The 23002-nt window shown below is 34.8% G+C and overlaps 1 protein-coding gene and 1 pseudogene across 2 annotated transcripts; both read left to right on the plus strand.

Annotated features, from left to right (window-relative positions):
- Positions 1-2129: 2129 nt before the first annotated feature.
- LOC311363947 (interferon-inducible GTPase 5-like) lies at positions 2130-4091 on the plus strand. Its single transcript, XM_084483936.1, has 2 exons — positions 2130-2332; positions 3039-4091. The coding sequence occupies exons 1-2, from the start codon at positions 2209-2211 to the stop codon at positions 3647-3649; spliced, it is 735 nt and encodes a 244-aa protein (XP_084340062.1). The 5' UTR covers positions 2130-2208; the 3' UTR covers positions 3650-4091.
- Positions 4092-7609: 3518 nt separating this feature from the next.
- On the plus strand, positions 7610-12091 carry LOC311363946 (interferon-inducible GTPase 5-like; annotated as a pseudogene). The gene is made up of 4 exons (XR_014684218.1): positions 7610-7673; positions 7759-7818; positions 8564-9097; positions 10828-12091. The product of XR_014684218.1 is annotated as an interferon-inducible GTPase 5-like (transcript).
- The last annotated feature ends 10911 nt before the right edge of the window (positions 12092-23002 follow it).

The raw sequence follows: 23002 nt of genomic DNA on the forward strand, positions 1-23002 counted from the left end.
GGTTAATGTTCGGATGAGGATGAGGTCTAGTATTTTGAAATGGTGATTTTAAATAAATGATAAATTTTTTTTGGAGATTCCTACGGTGGCCGAGAAGGATCACAACACATGCAAACACCACAACACCGGCAAATTCAGAAAACACTTTCATCGATTACACAACATGTGCAATGCAAATTCCAAAACACACGCATATTCAGAAAACACCTTCAAATTCAAAAACACCTGCAAACTCAGAAAACACCTGCATTGATTTCACAACACGTGCGTTACAAATATTCACAACACAAGCAAATAGGGAAACGAACTGCAAGTAATGACAACGGAAATGTTTCCAGGGGACCATAATCACTGATGGACCCATATCCGGCTGGCGGTTCTATTCAATTACCATTACGCTTTGAATAAGAATTTCAATGTACAGAATGACCCTGCGTTTTCTGAACAAATGACAATAAAACACTTTGACTTTCACTTTGAGAGAGACACATCTAATGGAAAGGACAATGTTACGTTAATGTCGATATGTTTACACTAAGTTAAAAAGTGAATGTTATGTTAATGTTGAGATGTTAACACTAAGTTATAAGAAAATCTGTGTGATTTTATAAATCAGATAGGAACAAACCTACCAGCTATAGAGGCAGAATAATCCCTCAGAGATCTGTTGAATCAATGGCAGTCTACCCATTGATTCTAAAGAGGGAGGTGTGATGTTATCACAGGGTGTGTGTGTGTGTGTGTGTGTGTGTGTGTGTGTGTGTGTGTGTGTGTGTGTGTGTGTGTGAACTACACACAGGACTACAGGTGACCGATGATGACGACAGGTGTGAGCGGAGCCAGTGGAGAGTAGCCCAGATTTGCGTGGTTTATTCAATAACACAACAATTACCATATAATAATTAGAAACTACAGGTTAGGTTTTAATGGTAATTCACATAATAAGCATGGCTTTTCCGTATGGTATGATATGCCAATTGTAGGTCGTCGATATCACGTTGGTTGTTTCGACGTTGGTCAGAGGCCGACGTCGTCGAAGACCAACATCGCATCGACACTGCCTGGACGAAAAGCCAACAACTTGGTGGGAATTAATGAGTAATTAAATGTTTGGTTTTAAAGCTCTCCACCGTCAGTTTAAAATAATCATGCATAGATAATTAATAACTAGATGGTCATAATTACGGGTGACCGTGGCGCAGGTGCTAGAGTGGGTTGGCAAATGATCAGAGGGTCGGCGGTTCAATCACCGATCTTGCAACTTGTGTCATGGTCGTTGTGTCATTGGACAAGACACTTAACCTACCTTGAACCTTAAACCCTGTACTGGTTTCAGCGTTTCAAACCAAGTACTAAGCAAAGGCAGAATTAGCTGGTCAAAATGCCACTACAAATCAATTGTCATATTTGTGACCTCACCCTGCTTATTTGCACGTCAGGAAGCTGTCGCCAGAGGGCGCTGCCAGCTGACTAACGCCAGTGATAACTAGTCTCCGCTAGGCCTTTAACTTGTTCATGCATTATTTGACTACAAGTATCAGAATACCGATTTATTAAAAAAAAAAAAAAAAAAGTAAAGAGCACTAGAGCAGAGACAGAGAAGGAGAGGGGAGGTGTTAGCCACAGCAGCTGAGCAGCAGCACAGCGCAGACAGCGCGCGCTATGGGAGCGTTGGTCCCCCTTTTCACCCCTCCCTTCCTCCGGGTGACCGAGGCTAAAGCCACTAATGTTTTGGGAATAGGCCCGGATCTTGTAAAAATAACTGATCGAGAGTTGCCTTATTATAAAAGATGCTGTCATAGTTCCCGCTGATTCTTATAGGCGCATATGTCTTAGTATTTGTGAATGTTCATAAATCATAAATGTACCACGTAAGCTCTTGGTCCAGTCCTGCACGACGAGTTTGTACTTACTCGTGTCTGATCATCATGCACGCAGAGTAGAATTCTCAACTGCGTTATTCGCTATTAGGCTACCATTGTTTCATGTAATCATACAGTTCTATAGTTAATTATAATATAATTCACTATACATTCAGTGAAAAAAAACACGACCTGGCCCTTAGAGGTCTCCCGGGGAGTTGGAACCTCCAAATTCCCAGCTCGCCTATAGAAGCGCTCTGGGTTTGAAAATGTAGATTTTTTCATCATCGTATCAGCTGGTCGCTTCAGAGAGAATGATGCCAAGCTGGCTCAGGAGATCAAGAAAATGGACAAGAAGTTATATTTTGTCCGCTCTAAGATTGACAACAATCTAAGTGATGCACAAAGGAGCCAGAGGGAGTACAATGAAAAAAAGACACTTCAGAAAATCAGGGAAAACTGCATTCAAGGTTTGCTTTTCTCAGTTAGTGAATTATGTAAGGGGTAATTGTTATGTTTGAATAACGGAGACTGAAGCCAGAGCTTACTTGGAACGTGCTCTCCGTTTATTAACCAAAACGCAACTAACTGAAAACGGTACGGTCACGTGAATCGCACGTTACCGTAAAACACATTGCACTGACGCAGCAGTGCCAGATGTAACAGTAATGTATAGAACGCCGGTCACTATCGGGAAAATAAGCCCAGAAAGGGCGAACCGGACCCCGGCGCAAAACGGAGGGGTCTTGTTTCACCATGAAGGGGCTAATGATGCCTGATAATGACCGGCATTCTATACATTATCCCGCTTATTACACGGCTACTTGCCAAAACTAAAATAGAATCGCTGGATTTCTCAAAATTATTAAGTTAATCAACTACTTGTGGAGTGCAATGAAATCAGAGGCAAAAAAATATTTTGTTTCACATACATTTAAAAAATATCTACCTTTGAAAATGATAGTGATGCAGATATTTCCACATGGTCATCAGTAGGGAGAGAACTGTTGAAGAGTTTATGCAGTTGCAGAATGTTGACATTTGATCGGCTATGCCCAGTACAGATTAGTCTTTATTATTACCTTTTTATGGGTCCTAGTAAAGTCAGATAAGGTACAGTTTTACCAATAGCCTTTCTAACCACCGTATGTTCTACCTGTATTCCATTTCCAATAGGACTTGAAGAACAAGGTGTGGCGTCTCCTCAGGTCTTCCTGGTGTCTAGTTTTGATCTCCATTTGTACGACTTCCCTGCCCTCCAGGAGACCATGGAGAGAGAGCTTCCCTCACACAAGAGAGATGTTCTGACCTTGGCCCTTCCCAAATTCTGCAAAAGCATCATTAACAAGAAGATAGAGGTTTTCCGTTCACAAATAAAGTACTATGCTTTAATGTCTGCACTTGTAGCAGCTCTACCTATCCCAGGGCTTTCCATTGCAGCTGATTTAGGCGTTCTGGTCGGTGTTGTTAGAAGCTATTTGTTCGGGTTTGGTCTCAATAAAAAGTCGATGGGGAAACCCTCCAGTACCAGGCTTTTAGAGAATATAAGGGCAGTGGTAAAGTCTCTTTATTCTGGAAATGATGTAACTAAAAAGATTGTTGCTGTAATGCTGTGTTCTCTACCACTTGTTATGATGTGTGAGGCAGCAGAGGAAGGTTCCACATGGATTCCCTGTCTTGGAATCCCAATTTCCTTCACTTTCATTTACACATTTTTGAGTTCTGCTCTTGACAGCCTATTTGTTGACACAGAAAATGTTCGGATGAAGGCATTTGAAATGAATTAATGTCAGGTAATGCAGTAGCCTTTAGCGATGTGGAACACTTCAACTGAATAATTAATGTGTAAAAATGCAATGGGGAAAAAAAGTAACTCAATAGTAAGTCATATAAAGGGTGCTTGTTCATGTCTTACGAGTTTATCTTCATTACTGGTGAAACATGATGTTGGGATAATGATTGGTTAAATATTTGTTTTGATTGGCATGCTATGTCCAGGCCTGTATTATCCACAGCAGGGCTAACAGGGCCAGTGCCCAGGGGCCCACGAGAGGTCCCTGAACCCAAAGGCCAATTGATATAAATAAATATTTGTACAGGACATAACCTGAACTAACGGTCACTCATAGAGAGTGGTGGGGAGTGAATACATTTTTTTATATTTTACCCTAACAAATTACAGCTTTTCAAAAATTAATGAAACTGTAATGGATCATGATTAAGCATTAAAGTAACGCATCCAATTTTTCTGTCTTTCTTTTTCTTCTCATCAAGATATCCTCTTATCGTTGAATTGAAACAAAATGTTGTATAGGCTTTTGGTTCAATTGTAATTCCTTAAGCAAATTAATGGAAAGATAATTTTCTTACATGTTTATAGTTTCATTTTGGATCTTTTTTTTAAATTCCATGACAAAACTAAAATGAAATCAAAAAGGTTTGGTGATTTCGTTTTTTACAATTATTATTAGTCTAACGCTTGTAAACTCTGCAACAAGGCAACATGAATGATCAATTGATAGTTAGAAATGTTGAGTGCAAATCAGTTTGGCATGCATTGTCATCATTCCCACAACACTACAAACATATTTATAGCCTACTCAAAGAAAGATAATAGAATAGATATATAAAAAAGTTAATGCTTATAGCTTAATATAAAATGGGGGGGGGGGGGGGGTAATTTAGCACCAGGGGTTTCAACAAATAGGCTATCTTGCGGTTCTGACTGAATCGCCTGCTTTTTGTTTTTTTCACCTTATGTTTATCGGGTCTCTGTAGTGAACTGTGGCAAATCACCACGGAAAGTTCTGATCCTTGATTCTGATAGTTTCAAATTGAACGGCTAACCGTCCTCCACTGTCATCAGTCATTAGTTCCCCCGCTATCGTTTAGAACCAAGATGGCTGCTACAGGTGAAGAAAGTCCATATAGCTGCTGAAGCTGTGTGTTTGGCCTCTTGTAGCCGTTGCTAGTTGCTACTAGTAGTATCGTTGTCAGAATCTGGGCCATTAAGGGGTCTTTTGGTTTGAGGACCGTGGCAATTTTCTCAGGTGGTAGAAACCTTATTGAAATGCATTGGTTTAAATTTTGTTCTGTGTAGCACGAAAAATGTCAGACAATCGTGCTCTGGGAAACGATTCAATAGTGTGGTGGTTAACATAATTCACCCACGGGACTATGGGTGGGGGGAACGTGTTTAGCACAGACACTTAAGGCAGACGGAACGACTGTCTCAGTGCAGTCTTCCTTGGCTTTTGAATGTACTGGTTTAAGTTGTGTTAAATAAAAACTCAGTTCTGGATACTCCGCCTCCGATTCCCGTCTCTCGGCACTACAATAGATACATTTTCGTGAGCATTAACACAAAATCGTGTGATACCGGGTTGGTTAAGCATGATTCTGACACAATTTGAGATTGATCTTAGCCAAGGATTAAAATCAATCTACAATTTGAAACATGTGTAGTAGACTAGATGGGAACACCTTATCAAAATTTCATGTTTCACATAACTATATTTGCACTCTAGAATAATAATTATCAAATTATAAATGTATATAATTCGTATAGATATTCTTACATTTTGTAGTTTCTCCAATATTATTGCTTTAGAAGTCAATTTTGGTGTAAACGTCAGCTAAGAGCAACCTGTTATTTCACCCAAGCATGTTTTTTTTAATGAGATCGTTATTTTAAGAATAATTAATGGTAAGAAAAGATCAGTCTTAGGGCCAGGTCACGTATTTGACCCTGAAAGTTAAGTGAATGAACAAAAAATGCAAGATAATACAGAATCCAGGTGTACACAGTAAAGTTCAGTACACAAAGGATTCTTTAGTTCCTACTGCTATCAGGTTGTGTAATCACTGCTGTTCCCCACTGTACTGTTTGAATGTGTTGTTATCTAGTGGTTTGTGTGTTTGACTCTGTTGCATGGTGGCAAATTAATTTGCCCCTGAGGAATGAATAATTGTAATCTAATATAGAATGTTTTGAACTGTGTGTTAGATGCAGCTATATATCTACAGTATCTATTTTCCAAGGGTGTCGGCCTCCAGGTCAAAGTAAGAGTTTGATTTGTATGGTGTTCTTCCAGAGGTAAAACACAGTTGATCATCTCCAGGTTATGGTACTATTTCAACAACTTGACTGTTATAAGCATACCTCTTATCTTTGGCCCATCATTAATAGGAGCTGAAATAACAAACAACCTTCTTATCAATAAGCACAACAACCTGAGCCAGAAACCTGGGGGTCACCCTCGACTAAGATCGAGGTCAAGAGCTCCATTTAAAAAGATTGTCCAGTCCTGTTTGTACCACCTCCGCCATGAGAAACATGCCACAATCTAGTCCTTTATTTTAACCAAAAGACCCCAGACTGGTTCTCAAGGAGATGACAAAAGACCAATCAGCCCTAAGAGCAGGGAGTTTGATTTTGAGGCAATGCAAGGAGTGCCCAGTCTGCTGACTGTAAAAAAAAATCAAAGGCTTGACGTCAACCGAGCAATCCAAAGTGTTGTATCCGAAATAGACTGAATAACAATGTTAATAGATTAACAGAAATTTACACTGAAAGCTTTTCTCTGATTAAATATCTTTGCTTTCCTTACAACCAGATGTAAAGGGCAGAGAGAAGCACCTTTTGTTATTTAATCAGATTGGCTGAAGTTTTTGGGTCAAAGTTAGGCAGTATTTCTGGGAACCAATTGCTGTCCAGTGGAGGCCAGACAGTTATTTACACTCTGATCATGGACTTCTGGACTTCATGGATCATTGTTCAAAGCTGTTGCGGCTATGGAATATACTCTTTGTAGCCAACCGAGCCTACGTGTTTTTGACGCAATGTTAGAGCTGTTATAAACATTGGAGATATGCATACATTTCTCTTTAAAATGTATCTCTCTCTCTCTGTAATCTCTGCCGTTTTTGGCCTTATTGCTATGAATGCATCACCATATAGTCCCACAGTCACCTGGTACATGTGTGCCAAGTTCGCAGCTTTTACCAGTTCTGGCACCAAATCTTTTGGAGTGTGACCGTATGGGTTGCGATTTGAAAGTTGTTCATCATGACGAGTTGAGTTTTAGGCATATTGCACCTTTCTAGTGGTAATGGAAGCCTGTTGAAATGCTGCACTTCCAGGCCTTGTTATAGCGCCACCTATGTGTTATTCTGGCCCATCTTTTGAGTCCCTTATTCATTTTACGAGTTCTACAAGCCTGCCAATTTTTATTACTTTTGTAGCCAAAAAGTCAGGAAAATAATAATACTAACGAATACAATAGGGTTCCTACATTTTTCGTAGGACCCCTAATACACACACACACACACACACACACACACGCACACACACACTCAGAACAGCTATTCTATATTTTATCTCAAATGTATTCAAACTTGATCTCATTAGCTATTTGTTGAACTCTTCACTTTATTTGTTTCCAACCATTTTAAATGTTTTAAATGGTGTGCATGTTTACATTGTCTACTCCATTTAGACTCTGTCCGAAACCCATTCACTTCATTTGGCCATTTCACTAAATTACTTTTACTAAAACATATTTTCAACCTCACTTTGCACTACAGCACACACCTTTTTCTGCAGGAAATTCATTTTCTAGTTTCAGTTGTGTTTTCCTCCTCCAGCCGTGGTTTTTTGGAAACCACGTGTGTTGCCTATTATCTCAGAGGCCCCTCCTAACCTCTGCCTGCTATTAAAAGGGCTTTCCTGTCACATTCACATTCAGTCTTTCAGCAGAAGCTTGTACCAAATCAACTTCCAAAGCATCAACATCAGCAAAGCAACAAAATGTAAGGACTGCCCTTGAAGTGCATATATGATTGAAGATATCTATAGGAATGATAGCCTAACCCTAACCCTGATATTGATTCTAAGGGAATCCAAGGAGAGCAGCTGCCCCCCAAATGCAGTTTCATCGACAGAAACCGACCTAAAGTGAGTAGTGGTTGAAATAAGTCTAGCATCGTCTGACTCTCTTGCGAAGGAGCACTGGGGCTTCTCCATTCCTGTACTGGGGCTTATCACAGATATTTACGAATTGTGGTTTGAGTCTAATTTAATACTCTAATATTGCAGGTTGTATTAGTTAGCTTAGTAGCAAGGTATTGAGGACATTATCAATGTTTAGTCCAATGGATAGATATGTAAAACCAACTAAATACTGAATAACAATGGCTAGATGCAATTTCTTTATTTTCCTCTTCATTTGTAGATATATTTATTTATATACAAATTGATATCCGCTTGTGTTCACTTATACATTTATTTATATACACTTATACATTTTTGCAACGTATACCATTTCTTGTTTAATTTATTTCCATGTTTATTAATTTCCCTGTTGATTTAGTTAAACATATATTAATTTCCCCATACTAAATATCGTAGAGCAGGAATAGGAAGGACCCTAACCCTAACAGGAAGAGCCACAAACACAACTTCTGACGATTTCAACCTCAATGTTTGTGTTGTGACATTTATTTCTAAAATGAATGCAACCAATGTCATATCTAACCCTAACCCTAAATGACCACTTGACAGAGTGGACAGCGGAACATGACTGTGGTTCCTTTTCTGTGTAATTGAGTTTTTCTCCCTGACCTCCCAGGCAAAAAAGTGAATAAACATAGAATTGTTTTCTGAATATTCTAAATAATATGAATATTTCTTATTCTTAAAGGAATTCCATGGAAGATGTTAAAAAAGCCATTCAAAACCAGGACTTGAAATCTGCTCTATTAATTGCAAAAAAGTGTTTGGAAGATATAAATAATATTCCACTGAAAATTGCCATCACAGGAGAGAGTGGAACTGGAAAGTCCACATTAGTAAATGCCTTCAGGGGATAGACAGGGGATAGACAACACAGATGAGAGAGCGGCCGAGACTGGTGTGGTGGAAACGACCATGAAGCCTGAGCCTTACCCACATCCAATACACCCAAATGTTACATTATGGGATCTCCCGGGAATCGGAACCTCCAAATTCCCAGCTGATGAGTACCTGAAGCACGTTCAGTTTGAAAAGTTAGATTTTTTTATCCTTGTATCAGCTGATCGCTTCACACAGAATGATGCCATGCTGGCTCAGAATATCAAGAAAATGGGCAAGAAGTTATTCTTTGTCCGCTCTAAGATTGACCACAATCTACGTGATGTGAAAAAGTACGATGAAGAAAAGACACTTCAGCGAATCAAGGAAAACTGCATTCAAGGTTGGCTTTTCTGAGTTATTATGGTGACTGTGAATGTGAATTATTTCTCACATTTTTCAAAGGAGCACTTCTCAATATTTCATTACATTTATATATTCATGTTCCTTGTTCCATGTTCCATACTCCAGACTCACAGTGTCCCCCGCCTGTGGAAGGACTCAATTATTGTCCCCGTGCCCAAAAATAAATGCACAAAGACACTGAATGACTTTAGACCCGTTGCTCTTACCTCCTTGGTAATGAAGTCTTTTGAGAGGATTGTGAAAGACGAGCTCATGAACACTGTGCAGGCAAACTTGGACCCTCTCCAGTTTGCGTACCGGGCAGGGAGGGGGGTCGATGATGCAATAATCACTCTTATTAATATGATTGTGGCGCATTTAGAAGAGGCCAAAAGCTTTGTTCGTCTGCTTTTTATTGATTTTACATCTGCCTTTAACTGTATCCAGCCCCATATTTTAGCCGAGCGTCTCTTAAATTATAATATCGACAGGAGTCTTATTTACTGGCTGATGGATTTTTTAACTGTCAGATCACAACGGGTCAGGGCCAATGGCGTTCTGTCCGATGTTCTCTTCTCCTCCACCGGCTCTCCTCAGGGATGCGTCCTCTCCCCTCTCTTATTCGTCCTATACACGAATGCATGCCGGAGCTCACACGAGAAACGCCACATTGTAAAGTTCGCTGATGATTCAGTGATCGTGTCCCTCCTCAGCCATGATGACCCGGTGCCCGGCCCTGTAGTGGAGGATTTTATCCAGTGGTGTAAATCGTCTTTCCTCACCATCAATGTCTCAAAAACGAAGGAAATGACCATTGATTTTAGGAAGTCCCGCCCAGCCACTGTCCCCCTGTCGATCAACGACCAAGCTGTAGAATCTGTCCAGCAGTATAAATATTTGGGGACAGTAATTGATGACAGGCTGTCCTTTGAGCATCAGATTGATGCAGTGTGTAAAAAGGCCAACCAGCGCATGTACTTTCTCCGCAAGCTCAGGAACATAAACATGGACTCTAAATTCATGGAAATGTTTTATTCTTGTTTTATCGAATCTGTCCTGACTTTTGCTTTTATTTGCTGGTTTGGGTCAATTAACCTGAAGAACCGCAACAGACTTCAGGGCATAGTCAGAGTGTGCAGTAAAATTGTTGGTGCTCCACTGAAAGACATTTCCTTGCTGTACAAAACTAGGGCCCTGAATAAAGCCAGACTCGTCCTGACCGACCCTAGCCATCCCTTGGCACCTGAATTTAAACTGCTCCCATCCAGACGCAGATTTCATGTGCCAAGATGCAGGACCAACAGATTTAAAAATACCTGGGTTCCAGTGGCCATTGGCCTTCTTAACAATTGACAGCACTGTGGTCACTTTAAATCCTGTTTCTTCCAGGATGGCATGGTTGCACTTTATTGGTTGTTTTATCTATTTTATTAACTATTGTTAATTGTTGTCCTGTGTATGTATTTTATTGCTATTTCTATTATTAGCGTATGTTGTGTCACTGTTGTACTTGGTTTTTACTGTTGTCTTATGCTGCTGGCTGCACTACAAATTGCCCTCCGGGGACAATAAAGATCTCTTGACTTGACTTGAATTAGATCAAATATATGTACTATATGACTACGCTATGCTGAGTCTCAGTAAAGTCTGATACAGTACAGTTTAAACATGTATTCCCACACATCTTTCTAACCACATTAAGTTCAACCTGTATTCCATTTCCAACAGGACTTGAAGAACTTGGTGTGGCGTCTCCTCAGGTCTTCCTGGTGGCTAGTTTTGATCTCCATTTATACGACTTCCCTGACCTCCAGGAGACCATGGAGAGAGAGCTTCCCTCACACAAGAGAGATGTTCTGACCTTGGCCCTTCCCAACATCTGCAAAAACACCATTCTCAAGAAGAAAGCAGTTTTCCGTTCACAAATATGGCAATATGCTTTACTGTCTGCAGGTGTAGCAGCTCTACCTATCCCAGGGCTTTCCATTGCTGCTGATGTAGGCATCCTGACCAAGGTTCTTCAAGACTATTTGCTTGGGTTTGGTCTTGATAAAAAGTCGGTGGAGAAACTTTCCAGTGTTAAAGGAATACCTTTACATGATTTAATGGCAGTGTTGAAATTTTGTTGTTCTGGAAAGACTGTCACTGAGGATATTGTTCTTTTCTTACTGAAATGTGGTACGGTTGTAAGTTGGATTCCTTTTGTTGGATCCCTAATAGAGGCTGGAATTTCTTTCACTACCATTTCCACATTTTTGAGTTCTACTCTTGACAGCCTAGCTGTTGACGCAGAAAATATTATGATGAAGGCATTGGAGAATTAAGTAATGTCAGGTCATGCTCTAGCGTTTAGCGATGAGGAACAATGAACAATGAACAAAACAACCATTTTAAAACACAATAAGGTTAATTTCAATAGTCATTAGTAGAAAGTGTTTTTGTTCATGTCTGATGAGTTTAGTTGAATTACTGGTGAACCATGACATTAGGAAAATGATTAGTTATAATGGTTTTAATGGGCATGATATGTCAAGGCCTGTATTATCCACAGCAGGGCTAACAGGGCCAGTGCTCAGGGGCCCACGGCCACGACAAGGCTCTGAACCCAAAGGCCAATTCTAATATAATAATTTTATATTGAAAAATAGATATTTGTACAATCACTGGAGGAGAGAATGGATATGTTGTTATATTCTAATAGATAAAAGCTTTATTAACAATTACAGCTGCTGAGATGGATAACAATGAGGCATAACAGTATAACAAATCTTATTTCTCTGTCTTTCTATTTCATCTCATTATCAATACCATGATACATTGAGTTTACTTTTTTGTTTGATCTGATGCCAAGTTCAATTGTATTTCCTTTAGCCAATTAATGAAAAGATTATTTGTTTATATTTTCATTATTACATTTGTATTAAGTTGTATTATTAAACCGTGACAAAACTGAAAATGTAATTAAAATGAAAACTGCGCTTTTTTAAAACCAGCTTGCGTCCGCGTCACGTGCCGTCCTAACATGTGCGCTGACAATTGCGCACATGTTAGGACCGCACTTGATGCGGCCGCAAGCCAGTACGAGGTCCCGTTCATCACTGCGCACAGTTTTCAAGAGTTGGACCGGTAACCGGAGGGTGGCCGGTTCGAATCCCGACCGGTAGGCAAAAATATGGATGGGGGGAGTGGTTGTGCAACACTCTCCTACGTCCTCATCCACGGATGAGGTGCCCTTGAGCAAGGCACCTGAAACCCCCAACTGCTCCCCGGGCGCTGCACTGCGGCTGCCCACTGCTCCGGGTGTTCACCGGCTCCCGGATGGGTCAAAAGCAGAGAAAGAATTTCCCCCAAAAAGGGACAATAAAGGGTAACTTAACTTAACTTAACTATCAACTATCACTTATCAACTATCACTTATCAACTATCACTTATCACTTATCAACTATCACTTATCAACTATCAACTATCACTTATCACTTATCAACTATCACTTATCAACTATCACTTATCAACTATCAACTATCAACTATCACTTATCAACTATCACTTATCAACTATCACTTATCAACTATCACTTATCAACTATCAACTATCACTTATCAACTATCACTTATCAACTATCAACTATCACTTATCAACTATCACTTATCAACTATCACTTATCAACTATCACTTATCAACTATCAACTATCACTTATCAACTATCACTTATCAACTATCACTTATCAACTATCAACTATCACTTATCAACTATCACTTATCAACTATCAACTATCACTTATCAACTATCAACTATCACTTATCAACTATCACTTATCAACTATCACTTATCAACTATCACTTATCAACTATCACTTATCACTTATCAACTATCACTTATCAACTATCACTTATCAACTATCACTTATCAACTATCACTTATCAACTATCAACTATCACTTATCAACTATCACTTATCAACTATCACTTATCAACTACCACTTATCAACTATCACTTATCACTTATCAACTATCACTTATCAACTATCACTTATCAACTATCACTTATCAACTATCAACTATCACTTATCAACTATCACTTATGAACTATCAACTATCACTTATCAACTATCACTTATGAACTATCACTTATCAACTATCAACTATCACTTATCAACTATCACTTATCAACTATCACTTATCAACTATCAACTATCACTTATCAACTATCACTTATCAACTATCACTTATCAACTATCACTTATCAACTATCACTTATCAACTATCACTTATCACTTATCAACTATCACTTATCACTTATCACTTATCAACTATCACTTATCAACTATCAACTATCACTTATCAACTATCACTTATCAACTATCACTTATCAACTATCAACTATCACTTATCAACTATCACTTATCAACTATCACTTATCAACTATCACTTATCAACTATCAACTATCACTTATCAACTATCACTTATCAACTATCACTTATCAACTATCACTTATCAACTATCACTTATCAACTATCAACTATCACTTATCAACTATCACTTATCAACTATCACTTATCAACTATCAACTATCACTTATCAACTATCACTTATCAACTATCACTTATCAACTATCAACTATCACTTATCAACTATCACTTATCAACTATCAACTATCACTTATCAACTATCACTTATCAACTATCACTTATCAACTATCAACTATCACTTATCAACTATCACTTATCAACTATCACTTATCAACTATCACTTATCAACTATCACTTATCAACTATCAACTATCACTTATCAACTATCACTTATCAACTATCACTTATCAACTATCACTTATCAACTATCAACTATCACTTATCAACTATCACTTATCAACTATCACTTATCAACTATCAACTATCACTTATCAACTATCACTTATCAACTATCACTTATCAACTATCAACTATCACTTATCAACTATCAACTATCACTTATCAACTATCAACTATCACTTATCAACTATCACTTATCAACTATCAACTATCACTTATCAACTATCAACTATCAACTATCACTTATCAACTATCAACTATCACTTATCAACTATCAACTATCAACTATCACTTATCAACTATCACTTATCAACTATCACTTATCAACTATCACTTATCAACTATCAACTATCACTTATCAACTATCACTTATCAACTATCAACTATCACTTATCAACTATCACTTATCACTTATCAACTATCACTTATCAACTATCAACTATCAACTATCACTTATCAACTATCAACTATCACTTATCAACTATCACTTATCAACTATCACTTATCAACTATCAACTATCACTTATCAACTATCACTTATCAACTATCACTTATCAACTATCACTTATCACTTATCAACTATCACTTATCAACTATCAACTATCAACTATCACTTATCACTTATCAACTATCAACTATCACTTATCAACTATCACTTATCAACTATCACTTATCAACTATCAACTATCACTTATCAACTATCACTTATCAACTATCACTTATCAACTATCACTTATCAACTATCACTTATCAACTATCAACTATCACTTATCAACTATCACTTATCAACTATCAACTATCACTTATCAACTATCACTTATCAACTATCACTTATCAACTATCACTTATCAACTATCAACTATCACTTATCAACTATCACTTATCAATTATCACTTATCAACTATCAACTATCACTTATCAACTATCACTTATCAACTATCAACTATCAACTATCACTTATCAACTATCACTTATCAACTATCACTTATCAACTATCACTTATCAACTATCAACTATCACTTATCAACTATCACTTATCAACTATCACTTATCAACTATCAACTATCACTTATCAACTATCACTTATCAACTATCACTTATCAACTATCACTTATCACTTATCAACTATCACTTATCAACTATCAACTATCAACTATCACTTATCACTTATCAACTATCAACTATCACTTATCAACTATCACTTATCAACTATCACTTATCAACTATCAACTATCACTTATCAACTATCACTTATCAACTATCACTTATCAACTATCACTTATCAACTATCACTTATCAACTATCACTTATCAACTATCAACTATCACTTATCAACTATCACTTATGAACTATCAACTATCACTTATCAACTATCACTTATCAACTATCACTTATCAACTATCACTTATCAACTATCACTTATCACTTATCAACTATCACTTATCAACTATCACTTATCAACTATCACTTATCAACTATCACTTATCAACTATCAACTATCACTTATCAACCATCACTTATCACTTATCACTTATCAACTATCACTTATCAACTATCACTTATCAACTATCACTTATCACTTATCAACTATCAACTATCACTTATCAACTATCACTTATCAACTATCAACTATCAACTATCACTTATGACTTATCAACTATCAACTATCAACTATCAACTATCACTTATAACTTATCAACTATCAACTATCAACTATCAACTATCAACTATCAACTATCAACTATCACTTATCACTTATCAACTATCAACTATCAACTATCAACTATCACTTATGACTTATCAACTATCAACTATCAACTATCACTTATCACTTATCAACTATCAACTATCAACTATCAACTATCAACTATCACTTATCAACTATCACTTATCAACTATCACTTATCAACTATCAACTATCAACTATCAACTATCACTTATGACTTATCAACTATCAACTATCAACTATCACTTATCACTTATCAACTATCAACTATCAACTATCAACTATCAACTATCAACTATCACTTATCAACTATCACTTATCAACTATCACTTATCAACTATCACTTATCACTTATCAACTATCACTTATCAACTATCACTTATCACTTATCAACTATCAACTATCAACTATCAACTATCAACTATCAACTATCACTTATCACTTATCAACTATCAACTATCAACTATCAACTATCACTTATCAACTATCACTTATCAACTATCACTTATCAACTATCAACTATCAACTATCAACTATCACTTATGACTTATCAACTATCAACTATCAACTATCACTTATCACTTATCAACTATCAACTATCAACTATCAACTATCAACTATCACTTATCAACTATCACTTATCAACTATCACTTATCAACTATCACTTATCACTTATCAACTATCACTTATCAACTATCACTTATCAACTATCAACTATCAACTATCAACTATCAACTATCACTTATGACTTATCAACTATCAACTATCAACTATCAACTATCACTTATCAACTATCAACTATCAACTATCAACTATCACTTATCAACTATCACTTATCAACTATCACTTATCAACTATCACTTATCACTTATCAACTATCAACTATCAACTATCAACTATCACTTATGACTTATCAACTATCAACTATCAACTATCAACTATCAACTATCACTTATGACTTATCAACTATCAACTATCACTTATCAACTATCAACTATCAACTATCAACTATCAACTATCACTTATCAACTATCAACTATCACTTATCAACTATCAACTATCAACTATCACTTATCAACTATCACTTATCAACTATCAAGTATCACTTATCAACTATCACTTATCAACTATCACTTATCAACTATCACTTATCAACTATCAACTATCACTTATGAACTATCACTTATCAACTATCAACTATCACTTATCAACTATCACTTATCAACTATCACTTATCAACTATCAACTATCACTTATCAACTATCACTTATCAACTATCACTTATCAACTATCACTTATCAACTATCACTTATCAACTATCACTTATCACTTATCAACTATCACTTATCACTTATCACTTATCAACTATCACTTATCAACTATCAACTATCACTTATCAACTATCACTTATCAACTATCACTTATCAACTATCAACTATCACTTATCAACTATCACTTATCAACTATCACTTATCAACTATCACTTATCAACTATCAACTATCACTTATCAACTATCACTTATCAACTATCACTTATCAACTATCACTTATCAACTATCACTTATCAACTATCAACTATCACTTATCAACTATCACTTATCAACTATCACTTATCAACTATCAACTATCACTTATCAACTATCACTTATCAACTATCACTTATCAACTATCAACTATCACTTATCAACTATCACTTATCAACTATCAACTATCACTTATCAACTATCACTTATCAACTATCACTTATCAACTATCAACTATCACTTATCAACTATCACTTATCAACTATCACTTATCAACTATCACTTATGAACTATCACTTATCAACTATCAACTATCACTTATCAACTATCACTTATCAACTATCAACTATCACTTATCAACTATCACTTATCAACTATCAACTATCACTTATCAACTATCACTTATCAACTATCACTTATCAACTATCAACTATCACTTATCAACTATCACTTATCAACTATCACTTATCAACTATCAACTATCACTTATCAACTATCACTTATCAACTATCACTTATCAACTATCACCTATCACTTATCAACTATCACTTATCAACTATCAACTATCACTTATCAACTATCAACTATCAACTATCACTTATCAACTATCAACTATCAACTATCACTTATCAACTATCAACTATCAACTATCACTTATCAACTATCACTTATCAACTATCACTTATCAACTATCACTTATCAACTATCAACTATCACTTATCAACTATCACTTATCAACTATCAACTATCACTTATCAACTATCACTTATCACTTATCAACTATCACTTATCAACTATCAACTATCAACTATCACTTATCAACTATCAACTATCACTTATCAACTATCACTTATCAACTATCACTTATCAACTATCAACTATCACTTATCAACTATCACTTATCAACTATCACTTATCAACTATCACTTATCACTTATCAACTATCACTTATCAACTATCAACTATCAACTATCACTTATCACTTATCAACTATCAACTATCACTTATCAACTATCACTTATCAACTATCACTTATCAACTATCAACTATCACTTATCAACTATCACTTATCAACTATCACTTATCAACTATCACTTATCAACTATCACTTATCAACTATCAACTATCACTTATCAACTATCACTTATCAACTATCAACTATCACTTATCAACTATCACTTATCAACTATCACTTATCAACTATCACTTATCAACTATCAACTATCACTTATCAACTATCACTTATCAATTATCACTTATCAACTATCAACTATCACTTATCAACTATCACTTATCAACTATCAACTATCAACTATCACTTATCAACTATCACTTATCAACTATCACTTATCAACTATCACTTATCAACTATCAACTATCACTTATCAACTATCACTTATCAACTATCACTTATCAACTATCAACTATCACTTATCAACTATCACTTATCAACTATCACTTATCAACTATCACTTATCACTTATCAACTATCACTTATCAACTATCAACTATCAACTATCACTTATCACTTATCAACTATCAACTATCACTTATCAACTATCACTTATCAACTATCACTTATCAACTATCAACTATCACTTATCAACTATCACTTATCAACTATCACTTATCAACTATCACTTATCAACTATCACTTATCAACTATCACTTATCAACTATCAACTATCACTTATCAACTATCACTTATGAACTATCAACTATCACTTATCAACTATCACTTATCAACTATCACTTATCAACTATCACTTATCAACTATCACTTATCACTTATCAACTATCACTTATCAACTATCACTTATCAACTATCACTTATCAACTATCACTTATCAACTATCAACTATCACTTATCAACCATCACTTATCACTTATCACTTATCAACTATCACTTATCAACTATCACTTATCAACTATCACTTATCACTTATCAACTATCAACTATCACTTATCAACTATCACTTATCAACTATCAACTATCAACTATCACTTATGACTTATCAACTATCAACTATCAACTATCAACTATCACTTATAACTTATCAACTATCAACTATCAACTATCAACTATCAACTATCAACTATCAACTATCACTTATCACTTATCAACTATCAACTATCAACTATCAACTATCAACTATCACTTATGACTTATCAACTATCAACTATCAACTATCACTTATCACTTATCAACTATCAACTATCAACTATCAACTATCAACTATCACTTATCAACTATCACTTATCAACTATCACTTATCAACTATCAACTATCAACTATCAACTATCACTTATGACTTATCAACTATCAACTATCAACTATCACTTATCACTTATCAACTATCAACTATCAACTATCAACTATCAACTATCAACTATCACTTATCAACTATGACTTATCAACTATCACTTATCAACTATCACTTATCACTTATCAACTATCACTTATCAACTATCACTTATCACTTATCAACTATCAACTATCAACTATCAACTATCAACTATCAACTATCACTTATCACTTATCAACTATCAACTATCAACTATCAACTATCAACTATCACTTATCAACTATCACTTATCAACTATCAACTATCAACTATCAACTATCAACTATCAACTATCAACTATCAACTATCAACTATCAACTATCAACTATCACTTATCAACTATCACTTATCAACTATCACTTATCAACTATCACTTATCACTTATCAACTATCACTTATCAACTATCACTTATCAACTATCAACTATCAACTATCACTTATGACTTATCAACTATCAACTATCAACTATCACTTATCAACTATCACTTATCAACTATCACTTATCAACTATCACTTATCAACTATCACTTATCACTTATCAACTATCACTTATCAACTATCACTTATCAACTATCAACTATCAACTATCAACTATCAACTATCACTTATGACTTATCAACTATCAACTATCAACTATCAACTATCACTTATCAACTATCAACTATCAACTATCAACTATCACTTATCAACTATCACTTATCAACTATCACTTATCAACTATCACTTATCAACTATCACTTATCACTTATCAACTATCAACTATCAACTATCAACTATCACTTATGACTTATCAACTATCAACTATCAACTATCAACTATCAACTATCACTTATGACTTATCAACTATCAACTATCACTTATCAACTATCAACTATCAACTATCAACTATCACTTATCAACTATCAACTATCAACTATCAACTATCACTTATCAACTATCACTTATCAACTATCAAGTATCACTTATCAACTATCACTTATCAACTATCACTTATCAACTATCACTTATCAACTATCAACTATCAACTATCAACTATCAACTATCAACTATCACTTATCAACTATCACTTATCAACTATCAACTATCAACTATCAACTATCAACTATCAACTATCAACTATCAACTATCAACTATCACTTATGACTTATCAACTATCAACTATCAACTATCAACTATCACTTATCACTTATCAACTATCAACTAATAACTATCAACTATCAACTATCAACTATCACTTATCACTTATCAACTATCAACTATCAACTATCAACTATCAACTATCACTTATCAACTATCACTTATCAACTATCACTTATCAACTATCAACTATCAACTATCAACTATCAACTATCAACTATCAACTATCAACTATCAACTATCAACTATCAACTATCAACTATCAACTATCACTTATCAACTATCACTTATCAACTATCACTTATCAACTATCACTTATCACTTATCAACTATCACTTATCACTTATCAACTATCAACTATCAACTATCAACTATCAACTATCAACTATCAACTATCAACTATCAACTATCACTTATGACTTATCAACTATCAACTATCAACTATCAACTATCACTTATCAACTATCAACTATCAACTATCAACTATCACTTATCAACTATCACTTATCAACTATCACTTATCAACTATCACTTATCACTTATCAACTATCAACTATCAACTATCAACTATCACTTATGACTTATCAACTATCAACTATCAACTATCAACTATCAACTATCACTTATGACTTATCAACTATCAACTATCACTTATCAACTATCAACTATCAACTATCAACTATCAACTATCACTTATCAACTATCAACTATCACTTATCAACTATCAACTATCAACTATCAACTATCACTTATCAACTATCACTTATCAACTATCAAGTATCACTTATCAACTATCACTTATCAACTATCAACTATCAACTATCACTTATCAACTATCAACTATCAACTATCAACTATCAACTATCACTTATCAACTATCACTTATCAACTATCAACTATCAACTATCAACTATCAACTATCAACTATCAACTATCAACTATCACTTATCACTTATCAACTATCAACTATCAACTATCAACTATCAACTATCACTTATCAACTATCACTTATCAACTATCAACTATCAACTATCAACTATCAACTATCAACTATCAACTATCAACTATCACTTATGACTTATCAACTATCAACTATCAACTATCACTTATGACTTATCAACTATCAACTATCAACTATCACTTATCACTTATCAACTATCAACTATCAACTATCACTTATCACTTATCAACTATCAACTATCAACTATCAACTATCAACTATCACTTATCAACTATCAACTATCAACTATCAACTATCAACTATCACTTATCAACTATCAACTATCAACTATCACTTATCAACTATCAACTATCAACTATCAACTATCACTTATCAACTATCACTTATCAACTATCAACTATCACTTATCAACTATCACTTATCAACTATCACTTATCAACTATCACTTATCAACTATCAACTATCAACTATCAACTATCACTTATCAACTATCACTTATCAACTATCACTTATCAACTATCACTTATCAACTATCAACTATCAACTATCAACTATCAACTATCACTTATGACTTATCAACTATCAACTATCAATTATCAACTATCAACTATCACTTATCACTTATCAACTATCAACTATCAACTATCAACTATCAACTATCACTTATCAACTATCACTTATCAACTATCACTTATCAACTATCACTTATCAACTATCAACTATCAACTATCAACTATCAACTATCAACTATCACTTATGACTTATCAACTATCAACTATCAACTATCAACTATCAACTATCAACTATCACTTATCACTTATCAACTATCAACTATCAACTATCAACTATCAACTATCAACTATCACTTATCAACTATCAACTATCAACTATCACTTATCAACTATCAACTATCAACTATCAACTATCACTTATCAACTATCACTTATCAACTATCAACTATCACTTATCAACTATCACTTATCAACTATCAACTATCAACTATCACTTATCAACTATCAACTATCAACTATCAACTATCACTTATCAACTATCACTTATCAACTATCAACTATCAACTATCACTTATCAACTATCAACTATCAACTATCAACTATCAACTATCAACTATCACTTATCAACTATCACTTATCATCTATCAACTATCAACTATCACTTATCAACTATCACTTATCAACTATCACTTATCAACTATCAACTATCAACTATCACTTATCAACTATCAACTATCAACTATCACTTATCACTTATCAACTATCAACTATCAACTATCAACTATCAACTATCAACTATCACTTATCAACTATCACTTATCAACTATAACTTATCAACTATCACTTATCAACTATCAACTATCAACTATCAACTATCAACTATCACTTA

Source organism: Micromesistius poutassou (assembly GCF_964030765.1).
Source record: "Micromesistius poutassou genome assembly, chromosome: 19".
NCBI classification, from domain to species: domain Eukaryota; kingdom Metazoa; phylum Chordata; class Actinopteri; order Gadiformes; family Gadidae; genus Micromesistius; species Micromesistius poutassou.

What these genes read in the sequence shown, in the direction of transcription:
- LOC311363947 (XM_084483936.1), top strand. Translation starts at nt 2,209, where the DNA reads ATGGACAAGAAGTTATATTTTGTCCGCTCTAAGATTGACAACAATCTA. An exon ending in CAGGGAAAACTGCATTCAAG is followed by an intron (nt 2,333 to 3,038) that starts GTTTGCTTTTCT and finishes CATTTCCAATAG; the next exon opens with GACTTGAAGAACAAGGTGTG.